The sequence below is a fragment of the Bos indicus genome, chromosome 25, assembly GCF_029378745.1.
Source record: "Bos indicus isolate NIAB-ARS_2022 breed Sahiwal x Tharparkar chromosome 25, NIAB-ARS_B.indTharparkar_mat_pri_1.0, whole genome shotgun sequence".
NCBI lineage: Eukaryota > Metazoa > Chordata > Mammalia > Artiodactyla > Bovidae > Bos > Bos indicus.
The window spans coordinates 10,855,864-10,872,076 of record NC_091784.1 but is presented as its reverse complement, the minus strand read 5'-3'; the positions used below and the strand labels follow the sequence as shown (position 1 = coordinate 10,872,076).

At 52.1% G+C, this 16,213-nt stretch overlaps 1 protein-coding gene and 1 long non-coding RNA gene across 7 annotated transcripts in view; one reads left to right on the top strand and one right to left on the bottom strand.

Annotated features, from left to right (window-relative positions):
* Positions 1–16,213, bottom strand: part of CLEC16A (C-type lectin domain containing 16A) — a 234,658-nt gene that overhangs the window by 43,989 nt on the left and 174,456 nt on the right. For all 6 annotated transcript variants that reach the window (XM_070779669.1, XM_070779667.1, XM_019987685.2 and 3 more), the window contains one exon: positions 15,872–16,036. In XM_070779669.1, the coding sequence (XP_070635770.1) occupies positions 15,872–16,036 (165 nt within the window). The remainder of the gene's footprint in view (positions 1–15,871; positions 16,037–16,213) is intronic.
* Positions 5,840–12,357, top strand: LOC109578468 (uncharacterized). The gene is made up of 4 exons (XR_002183687.2): positions 5,840–6,327; positions 10,708–11,054; positions 11,235–11,376; positions 12,054–12,357. It is a non-coding gene; the product is annotated as an uncharacterized lncRNA (long non-coding RNA).

The following is a 16,213-nucleotide window of genomic DNA, read 5'->3' as shown; positions in this document are numbered from 1 at the left end:
GCGGGCTGCTTGAGCCCTCTGGTTCCCCTAGTTGCTGAAATATCTGGACAGTGGGAGGCACCCATAGAGCTGGGCTCTGGCCCTAGTGAGGTGGGTGCCGTCATCAGCCCCATTTAACAGAAGAGAAGACCGAGGCTCAGGAACTTCCTGATATCACACAGCTGACGCTGACTTAAACCCAAGGGGGTCGGCTCCAGGATGTGTGCCCCTAACTTCCTTGTGGCAGTGGCTCCCTGGCAGGGAATGTGGCCGGTTTGAACAGTATGGTGGCACATGCTGGAGCTCCAATGCTGGTGGCCTTTAAGTGACTTGAGGCCAGCAGCTTCCTGAGGTACCCGGCCAGCCCGGGATGCCCCCCTGCTGACCCAGCGGGGCCAGGAGTGGGTACAGGGTGCTTTCTGCCTTTGCTCTCTGCTCAGAGAGGGGACAATGAGCAGGCCGTGGCCTCCCCCAGGCCCGGGCACTCTTACTGGGTGCTTTGGATGTTGCTCTGAGCCAGTGGCCACCTCCCTTGGGCATCAGGCAGGAAACCTGGCACACACACAAAAAGCATTTTTCCAGAACACCCGAGACTTTATAAATGTCAGCTATTTCAGAACATTCTCCACTTTACTAAAACAGTGTGTGTGGTGGGGTGGGGGGAGGTGTCTGGGGGAGACTCACTCCATCAGACTGATGCAGACCTGCTCAATTCATGAGGCTGGAGGGTGCGTGGGACTCAGCATCTGGGCCCAAGTGTAGCCGAGGAAGGTAACACGCTCAGAAAGCCACAACAAAGGACAGTTTTACCCCAGAAGCGCCACAGAGGCTTGAAGTCAACTTAGCAGGAAAGGAAAGAACACCGAGCGGGCAATAACCTCCTTCTCAGGAAGCAGGTAGAAAGAGCAGGAGTCTGAAACCAGGCTCAGTCTTTCTGGGACGAGGCGCGGGTGATGCTGCTTCTGACTTTTGCTCGCTCAGCTGCAAAAGCGGGATTAGTCACAAGACGGTTTTAGCATATTTACCTCCTGGTTTTCTGTAAAGCAACTGGCCTGGTGCCTCGCACATAGCTGGCATTCAATAAAAGGGACTTTTATCCTGGGGCCTTAAAAAAGCCTGTGATGCTAGAAGCATATACCGCACACACCACGTATCTGAAGTTTTTATAAACTCGCAAATATTTTGGGGGGAGTCACTGTAAAGCACCAGCCGAACTTGTATGTCACACGGTGACATATAAGTATGGCATATAAGTATGTCACACGGTTGAAGTGTCTACTCTCGAACCGCGTTGTAAGGCTGCGGCTTTCAAGGACCTGAGTTCACAGCGGGCAAAGATGGGGATGGAGGAAAACAACTCATCAGACCCCATTTGCTGAGCTTGGACCGCTTTCCTGATGACTTTGGGGCTTTAAGGAAGCAGGCTGCTTCAGTATGAAAGATGTCACAAAACAGCCATTCCCGTTACCCTGGGATAATATTGACTTCTGGCCCTTCGGGGATCTGAGATGCTTATAAAAAAAAAAAAAAAAAACAACATTCAATAATACTCTGTGTGTGTTTTCGGAAAAAAGCACATTTATACAAAATGCCACGGCTGGAGAGCCACAAATAAAGGAAGCTGTATTTTGGTCATGGGATGCTGGCTACAGAGAAAAGTATGACAGAGAGGTGGACGCTCAGCAGGGGTGCCTGGAGAGAAGCCTTTGGGGGCTCCGTCATGCCGTCACACTCTGTCTGAGACGACAAGCCAAGCCACGGGTGGGCCAGCCCTTGGAGGCCCCTGCCAGCCCCTGGGAAACTTTCCAACCAACACAGCTCCTGAAGCCCTCCTGCACAGAACGATGTCCGCGAGCAATGACGGTGCTGGGTCAGAAGCGGGGATCATGGAGACACCCCTGTTAAATGCACATGCATAACCAGGGCAACGAAGCCTGAGCGCCCTAACTACCGAGCCCACATGCTCTAGAGCCCGTGCTCTGCAACAAGAGAAGCCCTCGTGTGCTGCAGTGAGCGCAGCGCAGCCAAAAAAAAAAGGTACAGAGAACATTCCGAGAGAAACCAAGGCTCCTGGATACTCTGCCTGAAGGTATCACCCTTGTCCTCCACCCACACACTTTTATTGGTCACCAGATCCTGTTTGTTCCACAGCCTAGATACTTCTAGACACGCTTCATGTTTCTTACCCCAGGGAAATCCTTGTGCAAGGGGGCGTGGAGGCGCTCTTATTTGTTAAGGATAGAAAAAAAAATTGGCCACAACCTAAACATCCATCAATGGGAGATTGGTTAAATAAACAGTGGTTTGCCTACGAGACCGACTGCTCCTCAGCAGTCAAAAATGAATGAGGGCGCTCTTATGAACCCACATAAAACAAATGCAAGACATTACTGAGTGGAAATAGCACTCATTTAGGTTACAAAAAAAAAAAAGAGGCAATATAATACTGTGCTACAAGTACAGCATGTGTGTGTGTGCTGAGTCGCTTCAGTTGTGTCCGACTCTTTGCGACCCCGTGGACTGGAGCCCGACAGGCTTGTCTGTCTGTGGAACTCTCTAGGCAAGAATCTTGGAGTGGGTTGCCATGCCCTCCTCCAGGGGCTCTTTCTGACCCAGGGATCGAACAAGTGTGTCTTACGTCTCCTGAATTGGTAGGCAGGCTCTTTACCACTAGTGCCACCTGGGAAGCTCAGTATAGTGTATAAATACCCAGAAAAAAAAAGACTAAAAGGACATGACCCAAGCAGAGGAAGAGGGCACCTCTGCAGAGAGGCCTGTTCTCATTCACAAAATGGGCACAGCCCGCACTGCTCCGGAGGTCAGTGCCAAGGGAGGGGTCCCTTCTGTGCCCCCTTCACCCCTGCCCTCCAGACTCCAGTCGACCAAAACCCAAGCCTCCTGACTCATCGCTCCCCTTGCTGACAACCTTCCCTTCTGCTTCCAGGGCAAAAGTCCAACCCTCTTTTGCTAGCAGCCTTCACCATCTGACCCCGCCCAGCTTTCCAGGCTGTCCCGTCACTCCCCACGGCCCTGCCACTCAGTGTCACCTGCTCGTTCACGCGCTGTCCCCCCTACACCTGCCTCTCTGCTCTGCACAACCTGCTTATTTATTCTTGGCCACGCTGTTCTTTGCAGCTGTGCGCGGGCTTTCTCTAGCTGTGGGGTGCGGGTTTCTCATCGTGACGGCTTCTCTTTTTACGGGCTCCTGAGCACAGGCTCAGTAGTTGCAGTGCACGGGCTTAGTTGCCCCATATCATAAGGGATCTTCCCGGACCAGGGATCGAACCTGTGTCTCCCACATTGGCAGGTGGATTCTTAACCAATGGACCACCAGGGGAGTCTTGCACAACCTGTTTATAAGTCCATCTCCCCCATCTAGTCCTCTCTATATGCTCAGTATTTATTTGACTCACAGAAGACCTCAGAAAGCACCCTGCTTTTTGCCTGAACCTAGTTAGTGTATTTGTCATGTAACTCCTTGGAATTTTTAAAATCCTTTAAAAAAAAAAAAAAAAGCCAGTTCTTCCCTCACCTGCCCCCTCCCCAGTTCCTTCTCCTGGTGATCCCCTATCTTGGTCCCTAGGAGCTGCCATGCTTTGAGGGGGCCATTCAGGGCATAGGGGCCTCCCTGGTGGCTGTGACGGTAAAGAATCGGCCTGCAACGCAGGAGACCCAGGTTGGATCCCTGAGTCGGGAAGATCCCCTGGAGAAGAAGATGGCAACCCACTCCAATATTCTTGCCTGGGAAATCCCAAGGACTGAGGAGTCTTGTGGCTACAGTCCATGGGTCGCAAAGACTTTAGGGCATAGAAGGGAGGAGAGGACACGTGGAAAACCCAATTGCTTAAGCCCCTCTGAACCTTCAGTGCTGTGACTGCGTCTGGTCCCCACTTTCTGTTTTGGTTCTTCTCCAGCCTCACAGGTCCTTGTGAATTAACAACTCTTCTCCCAGCTGTCCGCACACTTAGCAATGCTGCTGACTTGGCACCTCACCCTCTTGGATCCAGAGGTGGGCATTGTGACTGGTTCTTGGGAAGTGGTAAAGTGATTCTCAAACCCTGTCCCAGGGGAGCCCTGGGGTTCCTTGAGCTAGTCAGGGACATTTTAAGGCCAAAAAAAAAAAAAAAAAGAATTCAAATCAAAGTAGTCTTTTTCCAATTCACAGATGAAATGAAGGGCTAGAATCTGCTCAGTTTCTAGGTTTTTATCCCACAAATGAGCCTTCGATCCTCTGCATTTGTTATCACTTGTCCACTAATAAGAACTTACAGCTGATAAAACAAAGGACTGCAAAAAAGAAACGCTGATAGAAAAAGGCTTAGAAAGTTTCTTCAAATAAAGTTATGGACTTTCCTGTAGATGCAGAGATTTGCACCCGTGTTCTCTGCTGGTTTCTGTGCTCCTGAAACGGGACACAGTGACAGTGACAGTCCCCAGGGTTCCCCAAGCACACGCGGTCCAGTGATGCTCTGCCAGCAGACAGTCTTCAGGACTGAAGACACGGGGGTGCACGGAGTGGGAAGCAGACAGGCCAGGCACACTCCTCGCCTCTGAGCTTGGGTTTCCTGATCTGCACACGGAGGACAGGGGCCAGCCACCCAGGGCTGTTGTGTGGCTCAGCGGGAACTGCCCCGCTCGGGCAGGTGTGGAGTTGATGATCCACCAGTGTCACAGATGTGCCGGAGTGTGCTGGGACCAGGGCTGCAGGGGACAGGTCTCTGTTCATCTCTGGTCCTGGCTCTGCCTCTAAGAGCTGTGATTGTTGTTGATGTTTGGTCACTCAGTCGTGTCTGACTCTCTGAGACCCCACGGACTGCAGCACGCCAGACCTCCCTGTCCTTCACTATCTCCCTGAGTTTGCTCAAACTCATGTCCACTGAGTTGGTGATGCCATCCAACCATCTCATCCTCTGTCATCCCCTTCTCCTTCTGCCCTCTATCTTTCTCAGCATCAGGGTCTTTTCCAATGAGTCGGCTCTTCGCATCAGGTGGCCAAAGTATTGGAGCTTCAGCTTCAGCATCAGTCCTTCCAATAGTTGTGGGATCTTAGGCAGATCATGTGACCATAATACTTATAGTCCTTCTGCAGGAGGAAGCACTTTCTGCCCTGGTGTTTTATCAGCACCCAATAAAAGCCTTTCTGAAACGAGCAACTCTGCATGACTACACAGCTTGTTATTTACAGTAGAAGGGGCTCCTGGATTATTAACTTTGTGCAAACTGATTTAAAGTGTGGAAAGGGAACTTATCATTTGGGGGCCGAAGGGTCAGCCCTGGCTTATAACAACGACCATAAAAAACATGGAGGTAACTTTTACTGCACCTGTGTGGAGGCCTCGTTCCAAGCGCTTACGAGAATTAACTCTTTTTACGCTCACAGGCGCCTAATGAGGTAGGAGACATTTCCATCCCTACTTTTATCTTTCTAACTGTGGTAAAACAAACACAGGGCCTCTCTGGTGGCTCAGGGGTAAAGAGTCTGCCTGCCAAAGCAGGAGATGCGGGTTTGATCTCTGGGTCGGGAGGATCCCCTGGAGAAGGAAATGGCAACCCACTCCAATATCCTTGCCTGGGAAATTCCACTGACAGAGGAGCCTGGAGGGCTATAATCCATGGGGTTGAAAAGAGTCAGACTTAACGACTAAACAACAACAAAAAAATTAACATAACATAAAATGTACCATCGTAACTATTATTTAGTGTACAGTTCAGTTGTGTTAAGTACATTCACACTATTATGCATCATCCCCATTTTTCATATGAATAAACAGGCCCAGAGGGGTGACTAATTGACCCAAGGCCATGTAATGAGGACAAGGTGGAGCCAGGACTTGAACCTGATTGTCTGCTCCGGGGCTGTGCTAAGCCATCTCCTCTGAGGACTCACCTGGGCAAGCCCTGCTGCTGAGAAAAGAAACAGCACGAAGGATAAACAGAAAGAACAATGGGGCAGGACCCTGGCCATTCTATCTTCCCTTGGTACTTTTCCAGCTTTCTGATTGTGCTGCCATAAACGTGCTTCACTTCAACTAAGAAATCCGGAGTCGAGAAGCGACAGGAGACGCGTTCTGGGAGCAGCGATGGGTGTGCCCCTGAGCAGCTGGGCCTCGCCCTGGCACTTGCCTCTTGTCCCATGCTGCCAGTGAGGCTGCCCTGTGTGGGCCCGCCTAAGCCCACAGAACATTCCAAGGCGTCACCAAGGTCAAAAGGCAGCGTGAAGCTGGGGTTTTGGCCTTTTCCTACAACCTGATGCCTGGGCTCCCAAGCTCTTCTGTGCCTGCAACCTGCTCCTTGACACACTGTCATCGGCTGACGTCCCCAGGGCACTCGCCTTCTTCAGTGTCTGAGGTGGGTAATGACCCCGAGCAGTGAGGCAATACTCAGTTCTTCGGAACTCTTTTCTCATCCCAGCTGCCACCTCTCAGGAAAAGCTTGTTTGGGGCCCAGTGGCTGGCACTGCCTGTGGGGTGTGTGTTTCACAAGAAGGCTCCTCAGACAAGTGCTGGTGTGTCTCTGGGGAAAGAGTCTTCAGCGGGGTGGCGGGGGGAGCAGGGCACATTCCAGCGAAGGGAACCTTGGTGTCCAGATTCGGGGATGTGGTTCCTTTGTGGGTGCTCCCAGCCTGACAGTATCCTCAGGCTCCCTCTTCACGGCTGCCCTGTGGGCTCCGAGAAGCAGCCTGGCAAGAAGGGACCCCATGGACTCGGCTCAGGGGCCCCACGCCTCGACCCAGCCACTCCAAGGCTGATTTCTTAGAAACATCTGCCAGGCAGCTTTGAAAGAAGTGCAGATCCTGCTGCTTTTGCTCAGGCAGGATTCTGAAATCTTGTTTCTGCGTTTTTATTCATGGTAGACCAGGAGCAAATTTGTATGAGGATGGCCTTGAGCAACCCAGACCCCAAGCCTGGTAGGGAAGCAGTGACTCTGGGAGAAGGGTGGCTTTCTGCATCACAGCCCTGCAGCTTTGTCCCCTGTCCAGCGGAGGTGGGCTTGGAGCGGGTGGACTCAGGAGCAGGTGTGTCACAGAGAAGACAGGGATAGGAGCGTGCTGGCTGGGCCAGGGCCCCCAAGAGTCCCCTCTCTCCTGACCTCTGCCCTCCCGACCTCTCACTTAGAGACAGGTGGCAGAGCCATCAGGTGAAGCTGCTCGGCCATCACCAATGCCCAGTGTTAGTCGCTTGGTCGTGTCCAACTCTTTGTGGCCCCATGGACTGTAGCCCACCAGGCTCCTCTGTCCATGGAATTCTCCAGGCAAGAATAGTTGAGTGGGTTGCCATTCCCTTCTCCAGGGGATCTTCACAACCCAGGGCTCAAACCGGGGTCTCCCGCATTGCAGGCAGATTCTTGACCATCTGAGGCTTCAAGAAGATGGTATTCAGAGGCAGAAGTGGAGGGACAGGTCTCAGAGGCACAGGAGGAACAGGGGAAGGGACACTCGCTTCCAGAGCTGTGCGGAAGGCAGAGTCAGTGCATACAAATGCCGGGCACAGTTAGTGCTTCCAGAGCTGTGCGGAAGACAGAGTCAGTGCATACAAGTGCCGGGCACAGTTAGTGCTTCCAGAGCTGTGCGGAAGACAGAGTCAGTGCATACAAATGCCGGGCACAGTTAGTGCTTCCAGAGCTGTGCGGAAGACAGAGTCAGTGCATACAAGTGCCGGGCACAGTTAGTGCTTCCAGAGCTGTGCGGAAGACAGAGTCAGTGCATACAAGTGCCGGGCACAGTTAGTGCTTCCAGAGCTGTGCGGAAGGCAGAGTCAGTGCATACAAATGCCGGGCACAGTTAGTGCTTCCGAGCTGTGCGGAAGGCAGAGTCAGTGCATACAAATGCCGGGCACAGTTAATGCTTCCGGTTAAACTGTACCCCACACTTCCAGAAATGGATGACTTTTCTGTCCAAAACACGCTGAGGGTTGGAGCTGACGATATGGTTTTTGTCCGATACCACTGAGGCCTAGGGTGGGGAGAATTCACTTTGGGAGCATCAAAACTGAGTCAGGAGTGAAAGGGTCTGGTGGTGGGGGGCTCAGGGTCCGACTGGTGCAGACCTGAGTTCAAAGCCTTGCTGAGGAAGACATATCGGTGTGACCTTGGGCGTGTGGGTGGCTTCTTTACATGCAGAACAGGAAAGTGGTAAAACCTTCTTTCTGAGGAAGATCAGTTGAGAGTCCTGCATAAAGTGTTTAGCAGCTTAATTATGTTTTGCTTCAAAACAAAAAAAAAAAAATGGGCCTCAAGGTCAGATTCAAGTTTCTGTAACTCTCTGTAACTCACCAAGCCAGTGGCTGGGGTCTCTGATGCAGGGAGGGGTTAACATGGGGCTGGGAAGACTGGAGGGAGGTGGGGGGCTGCTCTCCTTCCCATGTGACTCCAGAAAGGGTATTCCGCCCCCCCCCCCCGCCCTTGGGGGAGCTGGAAGGAGAGAGTTGGCTTCAGTTTTATAATCGGAAACAAGAAAAATAACAGGCTTGAAAAAAGGAGTTTCTGGGAAACACTGCCCGAGATGACATTAGCACCTAGTACGTTCTCCCCAGGGGAGAAGTCAGAACTGAGGTCTATGAATTAAACAAAGATTTGTTTTCTCCTGCCCCACCCCACACCTTTTTTTTTTTTTTTGGATGACAGTTCCAGGCTTTGTGGTCAGCTGGGCTGGCACCAGGCGCACTGCGATCCTGCATTCTTCCTCAGTTACTCAGCTGCCAAAGGCTGGTCCTGGAACGAGGCTGCCTTTCCACAGAACTATTAAGTATTCTGGGTCAGGGACTGATAAGGCTGGTTTATTTGCCTTTGACAACGATCACACCTGGGGAAGGTTCGGCACTTGCCCTTGTGCTCAGGGATTTCAATGTTTACGCAGAGACAGATGGTGCCCCGAACCCAGCAGGACAGGAAAGGAGAAAAGCTGACCCTCCTGCCAGCACACTGAGCCCCCCACTGACCGGGGCAGAAGCCCGGCCTGGGGGTGAGAGAGGCAGCAGTGACCCAGCCCAAACTCCAGCTACCAAGCCTCGCCCGCTTCCTGCTCACCGGGCACCGACTGGCTCATGGAGTGTCAACCAGTGAGGGCAACAGAAACAGGGCCCCAGAACCTTCTATGCTCACGAAGTGTCGACCAGAGAGGGCAGTATAAACAGGGCCCCAGAACCTTCTATGCTCATGAAGTGTTGACCGCAGAGGGCAATTGAAACAGGGCCTCAGAACCTTTTACACTAGCATGGCACAGTGATGGACAGGACAAGTGGGCAACTTTAGTTAAAGGGAAGGGCTCTGAAAACTGCGCCTCAAAAAGTTAAATTCGCATTCAACCCAGCAATTCCACTCCTAGGTAGAAATCCCCAAAGACTGAACATAGGTGTTCAGACAAAAACTTGGCGCGCACACACTCATAGTAGCTCTATTTGCATTGGCTCAAAGGTGGAGACTGCTGCCAGGGCTGCCAACAGGTGGAAGAACGAATGCACCAAAGGGGGTCCAGCCACACAATGGGGTATAACTCAGCCGTGAGAAGGAACAGAGCTCTGACACATGCCACAACGTGGATGCACTGCCAAAACATGATTCTCAGCTAAAGAAGGGCCTCCCTGGTGGGCCAGATGGTAAAGAATCCGACTGGGACGTGGGAGACCCAGGTTTGCTCCCTGGGTCGGGAAGATCCCCTGGAGTAAGGGCATGGCAACCCACTCCAGTATTCTTGCCTGGAGAATCCCGTGGACAGAGGAGCCTGGCGGGCTACAGTCCATGGGGTCACAAAGAGTCAGACACGACAGAAGTGACTGAGCACACACGCACGCAGAGGGGTTAGTAGCCCAGAATGTGAAGGTACCAATGCCACTGAATGGTGTTTTTCCAAATAGCTGGTTTTATGCTGTATGAATTTCACCATAATAGAATAAATAAAAGCCAGCTGCTCTATGGGGTGGGACTGGGGCAGCGGGTGTTGAGGCCCCTGGGGAGGCCTCTGAGGAGAAATTCGAGCAGGACCCTGAACGCTGAGAAGGTACCAGGCTCGCAGAGGGTTCCTGGTTCTAGCCAGAGGGCAGTGTGAGGACAGTGGTCCTTAAGGGGACACGCCTGGCGCTCAGGAGGTGCAGACAGAAAGCCAGCGCAACTGAGATGCTGGGCTGTATTATCCGCCAAGAGAGCCCAGGACAGAGAAGAGAGAGGAGCTGATTGTGGAAAGTGGACAGGGGCCAGATGGCGCAAGACTACCCTAAACAGGGTGGAGGACAGTGAAAGAGGCGGACAGACCCTCCCTGGAGGTGAAAGACTGGTCCAGGGCAGTTGACGGTCCTCAGCTGGGGAAGGGTCACTTTTGTTCAAATACGTCATTGAGCCCCGATCATTGAGCGCCAGTGGGCATCAACGTGCCCGGCTGTGTCCCACTGCAATCCCCCAACAAGTTGGGCCCTAGAGCCCTTCTGTTTGGGTAAGAATTAGGCAGGGCTTGGGTAGGACCCGACCAAGAGGGACTGTGGGGGTCTGTCATCAGCCCCCGCCCCCACCCCCAGGTGTATGCCTGAGAGCAGCCCCTGGGCCAGAAGAAGCCCAGAAGAGGGGGTTTGGTTGGCGTGGGGAGGCCAGAGCCCTGGCCCTCAGATTGGAGGCCACTGCCCTCTGATGCCCGGGGTCACTTCTGGAAACAGCCTCTGCTCTGGGGTCTGCTGGTCCATGAGTGTCCATGGAAAGACTGCCCTGTGGGCTAGTTTTGGATACCCCACCCCCTCTTGGCAGGTTCTGGCAATCGGCTGTCACTACAGGTCAGTGGAATGGGTCCTGGAAGGCACCAGCCATGGAGCACTGACCTCAGAGCTGGACTCTAGACCTGGATGTGCCCGCCCACCCAACACACTGGCCACTGCTGACCCTCTCTCCCTGGCCAGGCACGCTCGCCAGCCTCTGCACTCCTGGAGCTGAACATTCTGTGGGGACGAGAGCGATAAACATAAAACTGGCCAATAAATAGAATATGTGATTTTTTTCAAAGCCAAATGGGACAAGAAAAATACATCGAAGTGGCCAGTCGCCTATTAGCCCTGATTTATATTCTACTTATAACATCTCATCCAAGGAAATGAAAGGTATGTGCTCATCAAATATAATCATATAGAGCTTTGAAAGGGGAAGAGAAACGGCTCTGTGACAACTCCCTGGGCCTGCAGAGAACAGCAGGAGACGTGTCACGATCGAGCCAGCCCCTCCAGCAGCCACCCCGGGGCAGGTGGCCAGCCGTGGTTTTTCCCTTGTCAACTCCTCTCCAGGCAGGGGGTATGTTGCAACAGTGCAGTCCACGCAAGGGATGGACACAGAGCAACACCCGGACAGCGGGTACGGACGCCACAGCATCACAGGCCAACCTGGGCCGGGCTTGCGAGGAGCCCTCTGGCAAACTCTTTGAGGAAGGTGAGTGCGGTGACTCTGACGTGCAACCGACGGGACTCGCATCTCACTCGCTTCGGTGACAGCGCTGAAGCTGAGGCGGGGGGATGCCGCTGAAGACCTGGGGGAGGGTCTCAGTTCCCTGGTGTCCCCTGCCGAAGTGCCGCAGCTTAAACTACCCAATGTCTGGGGCCCCTGCGGGAACTCGTTGTCTCCCGAGTGTTCTCGCAGGGAGAAGGGGAACAGGTGGGCGCTGCCCTGAGGCTGTGCAGAGACTGAGGATGGAGGCTCACTCCTCACTCGGTGAAGGCTGAATGAAGGCGCCGTGTGACGGGGACACTCCAGGTCCCCGCAGGAGTGACACTCTTCCTGGGGGGAGAGGGTACCCAAATATGTCGGCCAGGTACAGAGCTACTGGGCCACGCAGGCTAATGTGACGGGGCTGAGGGGGGCAGCAGGGATCAGGAAAGGCCTCTCTGAAGAGGCGGCATGCAGTCTGAAGCCCAAGTGATCATCAGGAAGTGGCCGCATGCAGATCTAGGGAGGAGCATGCAGGGCCAAGGCCCTGGGGCAGGAGAGAGCACCGTGAGTTTGGGCGGTGGTTCTCAAAGCGTGGGCTGGGGAACCCTGGGGGCGCCTCCCAGGGTCAGAATTCTCATAAAGATGACGACGGCATTTTCCTTTTATACTCATTCTCTCAGGAGGATGCAGAGGAGCTTTCCGGAGTCCATGCCAGCATGACAGATTGAAAGCAGAAGCAGCTATGAGAAAACCCAGCTGTTTTCTATTAAGCCAGATATTAAGGAGATTTGCAAAAATATAATATTAACTTTTATTTGTTTTGTTTTGCAAAAGACTTGTAGTTCATAAAGAACTATACTATTTATTGCTTTACATAGGATGGGTTATTATTATTTTTTAAATAAATAAATTTTAAAAGTATGTCTCAGTTTTAATTTCCAATAGCTGAAATATGGATAAGTATAATCCATACAAACTAAAGATCTCCGGGTTCCTTAATGCTTTTCAAAGAGTATAAAGTGGCGCTGGGCCTTCCCTCGCACTCCAGTGGCTAGGACTCCATGCTTCCACTGCATGGAGCACGGGTTTGATCCTCTGTCGATGAACTAAGATCCCACATGTCACACAGCCAAAAAACAAAAAAAAGAAAGGAGGGATCCTGAGGCCCAAACCTGGAGACACGCTGACTTGGAGGAGCAGCAAGGGTGGGGGGCTCGGGCAGGGGATGGGGTGAAGGCTTTGGGAGCTGCGTCTGAGAGGCTGGCCGGGGCTCATCACACAGCGAGCACTGAAGGCCAGAACGAGAGACCTGGATTTTGTTCTAAATTCAACGAGGAAGCTACAGGAGGGCGGCAGGGAGAGGCATGATGTGATGATGTGATTTATGTTCTAGAAAGATCCCTCTGGCTGTGTGGAAGGGAGGGGACGAGCCTGGAAGCCAGGGAACGTGTGGGTGCCGCTGCCGTGAGCGGGGGAGAGACGCTGGGGGCCGAGAGAGGGAGCAGGACCTGGTGTGTTCTGGAGGCAGAGCAGAAGTGGGTGTGAGAGAGTGAAGAGAAAAGATGAGGGATGATGCCAAGATGCTGGATGGCTGTGGGGCCAAATTCTGAGGCAGCAGGTGGTGAGGCACCAGGGGTGGGGGTAGGGGGAGCGGGGCGGAGGGGCGGGGTCCCCTCTATGAGAGAACGCTGACTCTCTCTGAGTCATGCAAAGCCTCACCACTTTCCACTGGCTCTTTAGGTCACATCTCTGGCCCAGGCAAGGATAGGCGGGCAGTGAGGCCTCTCTCAAAGGCCCTGGAGCAGGCGTCTTGCGGCCACATCTCTGAGAATGTTCCCTACCACCAGCCCTGCCAGGGGCTGTTGTGGGGAGACACTGCTAAGGAGTGAGTGGTCACTTTCAGGAGCTTCCTGTGACCTGCCACAGTCCCACCTGGTACCCTGACCCTGGGACCAGCAAGAGGACACTGGGCATCCCAGCTGTGCCAAGCCCTCTGCAAGGCAGGCCCAGGCCAGCGATGCCCCCGGCACTGGACAACCTGGCCCGTCTCTGGAGGTCAGGTGGGATGGGAGAAGTGATCGCACAGCCATCTGCAAACATGGGGGAATCATGCAGGTGCCCAAGAACTTGACATTTGGCTCTGTTGATTACTTTACGCTCGCCTTGTTCCAAAGACGAGGCAGTGAAATGAGGACCAAGCTTTCCTCCTTAATCCATTACTTCCTGAGCTCAAAGAAGCCCTGATGACCCTAAAGAAGTGATTTCTTAATTCACAGAATCTTGTACGTCAATTACATTTCAATTAAAAAAAATTACAAAGTGTACTTATAGACATGTTATAATAAAATTACAACTGTGTGTGGGATTTCCCTCGCAGTCCAATGGTTAGACTCTGCCCTTCCAATGCAAGGGGTACAGGTTCCATCCCTGGTCGGGGAACTAAGATCCCACATCCTGTGCAGCCAAAAAAAAAAAAAGAATTCTAACTGTGTGGGGAAAAAAAAAAGGAAAGGAAGAAAGAAATGATTTCTTACCAGGCTTGTCTGTATTTAGTTAACCTAGACTTATGGTCATCATTCATGTCTGCTTAGCAACCATCTCTACAGAGCATGAAGCAATCTGGAGAATTTTTTTTAAATGTTTATTTATTCGGTTGCGGCATGCGGGATCGTCACTGCATTATGCGGGACCTTTCTCTGATGCGGCTCATGGACTCTCTAGTTGTGGTACACAGGCTCAGTAGTTATGGCTCACAGGCTTAGTTACTCTGTGGCATGTGGGATCCTAGTTCCCCGACCAGGGATTGAACCCGAGTCCCCTGCATTAGAAGGCAGACTCTCAACCAATGGACTACCAGGGAAGTCCCAATCTGGAGAATTTTTAACAAAGAACCCTTCAGACCCCTCAGCAGGCAGAACTGTCTCACATTTCACGGCTGAAACAGATGCAGGACTGCAGTCAGTCTCGAAACCTAAGACCGGATTAAGAATGGAAGCAATCGCAGGCTGTGGGTGGCAGCGTGACCTGGCACACTTTTTTCTGGGGCTATATATATTAAGATCAAAAACCTCCCCTTTGACTCAGCATTTATCCCACCGATACGTGACATTTGCACACTTACAACAAGGATACCCCAAGGAGAGTCACTGTGATGGACGGGCCAGACACTGGAAATGACCAGCATCACTGTCCAGTGTCAGCGACCAGCGTCCAATGCCCATCAGTATGAAATGTTACAGAAGGTTATTTTGGTCCATCCATACGAAAAAGTACTCTACCACAGTGAATGAGCATGAAGTCGGTTTACACATGCTTCCACGTAATGCTGACTTGTCAATAATCAAACTCAGTGAGATGCAGAATCACAAATACAGTATAACCCTGGGGTGTAAAAACAGACAAGCAAAACATGTCTGGAAGGACATGCAAGAAACTGTTAACCATGGTCACTTCTGGGGCTAAGCAGTCTTATTTTTCATCTTATCATGTCCTGTTTGGGTTTTAAGAAGTCATATGCTTATAGCATATACTATATGAATCCCATGGACAAAGGAGCCTGGCAGGCCACAGTCCATAAGATCGCAAAGAGTTGGACACGACTGAAACGACTTAGCATGTATAGCATATACTATATTTCTAAAATGAATAAATCAAATCGAAGAACGAAATGGGAGGTGAAGGGAAACAGGGACCCTGGTTTGGGTCAGGTTCTATCCACTGCATTCGATTCTTAACTGGGTAACTGCTTTTGAAAACATTTTGCAACATTTGCAGTTGAGGTTTGAAGCCCTGAGCGTGGAGGGGTGAAGTTGCAGGGAACAGCTTGGCCAGTTTTCTGAAGTTCTCTGAACAAAGGCAAGGTTCTTTTGTGAGAGGTCAGGGTGCAGACATATCAGAACAGGAAGAGGGTGCGCACTGGGCCTTGTGGAGAAGTGGTACTTTCGGCTCCACCGGGAGACTCTGAATTTTCTATTCATGCTTCTCTTTGAGATAGGCGGGGAGGAAAGTTACAGCTGTACTTTGGTGAAAGTGGGAAGAGAAGCTCCCAGAAAAAAGACAGTGGCAGCCACCCTGTGGGCAGTGGGACCTTCTTGTGAATTCTCACTTCTTTAGGGGCTTAAATAGGAACCACACACACCAACTCTTTCTAGTCATCCTACATGGAAAAGGAAATGACTCTTCCACAACCTCGTTACTAATACTCTAAGTATTTCCAAGAAACTTCCAAGAAAGTTTCAGTCTTAATTCTGAGAAGCTCTTCTACATCCTCAAACAAATCTCTGGAAAACCAAACCCCGGTGATGGAACATCAAAGGGAAAGCCAAGATTTCTTTCTGGGGCTTGTGTTTGATCTTGCACTGGACTTTGGTAAGTTCTAAGAAGCTGGGTTTCTGAGAGGAGAAGGGATGCTTACAAATGCTCAAGATACAGAAGGTCCTGGAATCGACCCTCTCCCTCTCCCTGGAGGGGACAGGAGGTGGCGCGGCGGGGGGCTTACCTGGCACCCTGTCCACAGAGGCGAACACGGAGCGCTGCACCGTGGGGTCGCTGCTGCCCCGGCGGCACTGGTCGTAGAAGCGGAAGGGCAGGTGCTGGGCGGAAGATGAGCCGAGTCCAAACCCCAGGACCTCAGTCGTTGGCTGGATCGGAAGGTCCAGGAGGGCTGTGTTCAAACAAACCCGTGGTTCAAGCTCAGCACGTACGATGGGAGTGTAGGTGATGAGACTTTGGGTGGCTGTAGTTGGTGTGGCTGTGGCCCAGCCAGGCACATCCCTGGGGCATTTCTAGGCAGGCAGCCGGTAGCCTTGAGCTGGGGAGACCAGCGTGACACCGAGGGTCT